Source organism: Corvus brachyrhynchos, unplaced genomic scaffold (genome assembly GCF_000691975.1).
Source record: "Corvus brachyrhynchos isolate BGI_N302 unplaced genomic scaffold, ASM69197v1 scaffold106, whole genome shotgun sequence".
NCBI lineage: Eukaryota > Metazoa > Chordata > Aves > Passeriformes > Corvidae > Corvus > Corvus brachyrhynchos.
In genome coordinates, this window is record NW_008238834.1 from 1,948,607 (window position 1) to 1,955,242 (window position 6,636).

A 6,636-nucleotide genomic window follows, 5' to 3' on the forward strand; every position below is an offset into this window, starting at 1 on the left:
TTCAGATCACTTTATCAGTATTTTTCTGTTTATCTTGAAGATCTTGCTGGATGACAGAGAAACCAGAAGGACCCCTGAGGCAAAAACAGACTCCAAACATTATTCTCAAAATGTCTGCAAGCACAGCAATCATGAAGCCTCTCTCTCTGCCTTCATGGAAAAGGAGAACATGAAATGGAATCTAGAGCCCGAGTTTAAACTAAGGGGTCCCCCCTTGTAACCTCAGGTTAATGAGTTACAGCACCTGTGCAAGAAAGTACACCATCACTGTATCTGTCTGATGCCAAGAATCCCCATAATCAAAATTCCTAAAGGAAAGTAATCACTTTAATATAGCCATCTTGGTATAAAAATACAAGACATAAACCAGACAAAAAAGCAGTGATGTTAGAAGTTAAAACCATCAGCTCAAAAGCCCCTCCCAAATGCAAAGCATATGTATAAATGCAAATGTCCACACCTCACCCCACATCTCAGGCACTTACCTGCCCCAAATCTAAGGTGACATTGACTTCATTGTACTTCAAGCCCATGGAAAGAGGGGGACTTTGCCACCAGCGCTCCGTGCCATCAATGGCATTGGTTATCGGGTGAGCTTTGCTGGGATCAGCAGCATTGCAGTAATCACAGAACTGGCCCTGAAACACAGTAAATTAAAAACACGGTATCACACAAAATCTTATGCACTGATGACACATGTGGTTGTTAATTGAGATTCTGAACTAGAGTGTTGACTAAAAATGGGGGTTAATTTTGTTCCTTTACATAGAACAATTTTTAATGTATGAATTATTCCCCATGCAATTAAATTACACACTTTTACACACTAACTTTTATGTAACAAACGAAAACTTCAGAAATCTCAATGAAGGAACTACAGTAAATCTTTATGAACTTATTCACACTTTGGTGAAATTACCTATATTACATCTACAGTGGTGTCTGCAGGAAATCTGCAGAGAATTAGTGAAACAACGATTCTTAGAACTGGATTAGGAACAACAAACAAATTATCCTCAATTCTTCTAAAACGTCGTGAAATAGCCACATATCCACATAGCCTGGTATAAATAAAACCATTTTAAAAAAAGCTCTGCTACTTGGCTATAAGCTTGGTATTAGAATTTTATAACACTGTTTTCATTTTGTTTCATGCCATTATAATACATTCTGAATCAGAGTTTTCTAAACAATATGTACTTGTGGAAAATGCAACAGATCCTACAGACCACTCCCTTCAAGCTCCCCTTTAAAGAATCCCATTGTATCTTCATTTCCAGAAGTTACTGCCCAATTTCCAGTCCACAACTAAAGCCACAATCCAGAGATGCCCTTTGAGAGTCTCTTAAGCTCTTTGTACAATAATGATGAATTCACTTCAGGAAATTTAATTGTCTTTTGATTTCATATCTTGGCTTGCCCCACAAACTATTTTTATCTCCAAGAAAATGCATTTTACAGTCTACTAAGATTAGTGCTGAACTGCTGAAATTAGTTATTAAGGGATCTTTTTAGTGTCCCATTCACTTCTTATTCCAATCATTAGGTGGAGATAATCAGTGAAAATGCTAAACTGTGCCAGGCACAGATCTTTGTAGAAAAATAACATTTTCATTGAATAGCAGTATACCCGCCATGGCCATGGCTACTTCAGTAGGACAGTTGCTTAATCCATCAGTCTGTGAGGCGCTGATACTATGCTGGACTCCTGACTAAAATAAAGAGAATGGGGCAAATGTTACCTTATCAACTTAGCAGATTTCCATCAAAAGAATGTGACAATCTGTTGTTGTTTCCACATGGCATGAAGGACACTCCTGCCTTTTAAGAATTAACAGACTGCTATATAACTGCCGTTGTTTGGTTCCTTGCTCCTGTAAGACTAACCAGTGTAAAGTAACTGGAGCAATCATACTTGTCCACTTTATAGAGAAATAACAGAAGGGCTCTCACATTCTTGCTGGGGGCAGTCTTGCAAGCTTGGTGAGTTTAAGATGTTCAACAGAATTTATTTCACATCTACCATAGTTACTAACAGATTGGAAAATACTTCATCAGTCTCATGCGATACAAATATACCATCCTGTGTCTTTCAAGTATGAAACAGAGATGTTCACTGAATTGAATATTTCTGCAGCAATAGCAATAATTTCAGCCTCTGCATCTAGCAGTAGTTCCATCCTCATCCTCCTCTTCCAGAAAGCCCAGCATATGATGCAGTTTCCAGAAGACATGGCTACCATTAGCTGTCCTGATTCAGCACTGCCAGTGCCAATCTGACTGCGGGTTAATGCTGGAACCCTGGGTTCTGAGAATTTCAACCTGTCAGTGCTGAGAGGCAGTGATCCTCAGAAGTACACTGTATTCAATCCAAAACCCTGGGAAAAGCTTCCTAAATTGTGTGATAACACTGAGGTTATTGCTGTGTAATTAAAAGTTGTATCACAGGGTGAAATATGTAGAAATGTAGAAAATTAGGTTTAGGGGATATAGGTAATAATAGGTTACAATATGGAGGATTTGGGGTGTGGATTTATGTCTTCTTCTTTCTCCTTCTTCTTCACAAATCTGAATGCTCTATCACTGGTCAAAAGTTCTGCACTGCAGAACACGAAAAGTTAGTAACTGGGTTGTAAGTAAAAACATATTACTTAGCATTTCATAATTGGTTAGTTTAGACTTTTAAAAACCTTGAAAATTAAAACTCACGGCCATTTTCCAGCCTGCCAACAAAGAGGCACATACCATGCAGCTGTATTACTGATAAGATATAACAAACAACTAAGTCCGAACAAGAATTCTCAATCTCCTGCGTCTTAATTCGAAATCTGAGAAAAAGAACTTGAAATACAAAAACAGAAGAAAAAGAATACGTTAACTCTTGACAATTCAAAGGGACTAAATACTCACATACACAAGTTGGTTAACTGCATCTGGGGTCATGTTATAACATGATTCTCCTCCAGCTCTGTTAGAGAAGATGGTTTGGCTGACTTTAATACAAACTACAGTATGCCAGGACACTGTCTGATTCAGATGATTTGCTGCAGCAGATACACATCAGCCTGTGCTAGCTACAGGCAACGCTGCCAGCTTCTGCAGTGATGACAAAGAACATCATGCCACTATCTGCAAAAATCCATACCCTGAGAAATCTATCTATGCACTGGCAACTGCAGTTACTACCACATCAGAGCATCTTCCCTGACAAATGCATACCTGAGTTCTGACATGTATGTTACAACTGGGCAAGCTTCCCTAAATAGCTTTATAATGGGCTTGAGACACAGTCTTTAGATCTGAATTACATTCACAATCATCAGGCTGGAAGTACACAGGAAGCAGTTGCTGTTACAGCAGTTCCAGCTCTGATCTGGAAACAACCTCAAAGAAAGGTTGAATGAGAAGAAAACAATGGGGAGTACTAAACAGAGGAGTTTAATTTACATGCAGTTATGTGATTTCAGTGTACCAGAGCACTTGATCTGAACTCAAGATACCATCTTTTTCTTTTTGGGCACATAATTCAAAGAATTTCATTGCAACAGCTGAAGTTTCAGTTCTTTAAACTACATTCCAGCCACCCTGCCAACTAGGCAGCAAAACAAAAATGAAAGAAAAAAACTTATTGGACAGAGCAGCCTTCCTTCCTTCTCACTGGCAGTATCTCAGGCACATCATGCTCAGCCTGTCTGCTACAGGACACGTCTCCATTCTAGTAGACTGAGCCTTGAAACTTGGTTTGATTTTGGCTGCAGTTCATCAGACAGGCAGGTGTGCATTTGCTGGTGACCTTGCTACCCTCCTTTCCCCTGCTTCTTCTGAGCAAAGGAGAGACCTGGAACTGCATGAAAGAGTTTGCTGAAATACACCAGTGTGGACCAGGGACACACAGGGATGAAAATGTCTCACCTGTAAGTTATAGAAAGTGACAACAATGAAGGATTTGTTCACTATTTGATACCTAGCAGCTCTGTGCCCACTGGCAGGGCAGGACAGGTATGCAGTTAGACTTTAACTCACACCCGCACACCACTGTGGACAGACTGGCAGGCAAAACCAGGCATGCCACTTATCTATCAGCTGCTGAAATATTTTATACTGTTGTGCATTTCTTCACTCAACACTGTTCTTATTAAGTCATTGTCCCACATGCCAATGTGCTACATAAGGGAAACCCACCTCGTTCCACAGTGTATGTCCAGCACTGCCTTATGAGCCTTGCTTGAGCTGCCCATGAAGGGACTGGCCACCCCACCAATCACCTTTAAACAACCTCCAAATGCTCTTTCTGGATTTGCTGAATATTACAGGCTTCATTGAAAGACACATCACTAAATGACAAGCTGAACGAGAACAACCAATGGCAGAGCAATGGAAATGATGCTGGGGCTGCTCTTTGTCTCTGCCTTATTTTCAGATAGCACTGGCAACAGAGCTGTCTGCTCTGTTTGCCAGAATGAGGATCACATTCTGCACCTCTTTTCCAATTTCCCTATTCATAGAGCAACTCCTGCAATCCAGCATTGTATAGAGTCCAAAAGAGAGTGACTCAAGTGTGTGGTATCACTTGAACTTGAACCAGCACAACACAGTGGCTATTACACCTATCACTTTGTAAAAGCCACATGACCTTCCCTCAGACTCTTAAGAAACAACACTTGAATACTTCTGCTGATTTTAAATCCTTCTATGTAAGTTCATGTTCTGTAAAAGTTTAATGCAATTCTCTCCAATTTTCCATGAAAGAAGAAATTCTCTTATTTACAGCGTCTTTGAACTTGTGAGGTGAAGTGGCTTGAGAATACACACATTGTGCATTTTCCATGTCTGGATTTCCCTGGCCTTTTGAAAGACTTTCCAACCCTTCTTAAACCATAACAACTACTGGTAAACCACAGAAGCATTCATGTCATGTATCTCAATGGGGCCTTGTTATAACTGGAAAGAGACGCTGCTGTATCTGTGCTTACACAAACGCAATGAGAGGCACAACACACTTCCTCGTGCCAGGGCTGAGCTATCAGCAGTCCTTTGGGAACTTTAATCGGGCATGAACCATAACAGCCCTCTAACCTAGGACCTGCAAGTCAAACATTTAAGAAGAAATCCCCCCTTTCTAGCCTCCCTCTTCCTTTACACAGCAAACCCTCATTTCCAGTTGAGTGTTAGCATATAAAGAGAACAACTACAAAAACCATCAATGGCAACATGCAAGCTTCATTCCGCTTGCTTGCCAAGTTTATCTGATGTTTGCTTTGGCTGATTTTTATTACCCTGTGATTTCTGATATTTCAAGGCATGTCAGTTTGAGATTTGCTGCTATCTGCAGCAGTGGGCTATAGCGAGTTGCTGAGATTGCTGGGTTTGCTGTTCACCTGGTGGCATGGTTGTTTCAGGCAATTTTAAACATGGGTGTCACATTCAGTATGGAAGGATGGGTGCCTAAACTTCAGAGGTGTGTTAGAAACAGAGAACCAGGCAGTTTCCTGATCATCACAACCTTTTTTTGTAACCTCAGTTTAAGCATGTAACACCTGTGTCCCAGTTTCCCTTTTACTAGAACTGTATACTACTCAGCCTGTAAGCATCTCCAAAGCACTTTGAGCTTTTTTTATGACTGAAAGTGCTACAAAGATATACGGTAATATAAGGAGAGAGAGAGATATAAGAAGATTCCATTGTGAGGCAGGGTGGTACGGCAGAGGGAAGTCCAGAGCAAAGCACACTGCTGGCTACGGCTGCCCAATGAACTGTGATGGCAGGTTGCATGATAGTGCACGCTCCCTTCTGGCACATGGCAAGGAATACATATGCTGCATGTTCTTAGTCCTCTACCCTCTCTTGAGCACCATTCTCATTAAAAACTGAGAAGAACAACTCTGTGATCCATTGCAACTCCTTCTGAAACCATATATTAAGGGTTTTTTCACTACTAAACGTCCAAACACCTCATAAGACTTTGAAACACTAGTCCTTCTTCCAAGATACTAAAAATTTACTTGTATGCTTTCTGTATTGCCTGAAGTCAGACAGTGGACCTTTAAGCTTTCAAAATCCCTTTCAAACCGCAATTTCATTCTGGCTCTCCTCCCACCAAGAGAGAATGCAATTAAAATAACTTTGGAAGTCTGAGGCTTCAGGAAAGTCCCCTCTTTTAACAAAGCCCTGATCAGATACCAAGCATCTATTGCAGTACAACAGTTTGGTGCATTTGTTACTCCTTTTTTATCCTCCAACAAATGTGTAAATACATGTTTCTTCCAAGGGAAAATATATTTCCAATAATCCTTTTTCAAAAGTTTTGCAGTTTATTGTTATCTTTCTTGTGACTGGCACAAAACGTGTGTAGTAATCTTGTGCTATGCCAGGAAAGAACAGTGCAATCCTGGCTGCCCTCTGTGCCTATACTCCCTGTCAGAGTCCTAGGGAGTCTCTGGTTTCCTCCCACAAGCAATGCAAGGCACAAACGATAACCCTCACATTTAGTGCTTCTAAAATACCACAAAATACTTGATTAAAGCCAGTACTCTTTTCCCGCCGCCCGCAGAGAACTGCCCGCTGTCCAGCCAGCGGCTACTAGAGCAGTCCCATCCCCTCCATCCCCCCCCCAGCTCCCCGCTCACCCCAGACCAC

At 41.0% G+C, this 6,636-nt stretch overlaps 1 protein-coding gene across 5 annotated transcripts in view; it reads right to left on the reverse strand.

The window, feature by feature from the left end:
• The window catches only part of LAMA3 (laminin subunit alpha 3), a 104,477-nt gene extending 103,839 nt beyond the window's left edge, over window positions 1-638 (reverse strand). For 3 of the 5 annotated variants that reach the window (XM_017738291.1, XM_017738293.1, XM_017738290.1), the window contains exon 1: window positions 486-637. In XM_017738291.1, coding sequence (XP_017593780.1) covers window positions 486-533 — 48 coding nt within the window. In that variant the 5' untranslated portion in view covers window positions 534-637. Of the gene's footprint in view, window positions 1-485 lie in introns of all 5 variants that reach the window. The other 2 variants (XR_001863330.1, XM_017738292.1) reach the window with 2 other exon arrangements.
• Window positions 639-6,636: the final 5,998 nt, after the last annotated feature.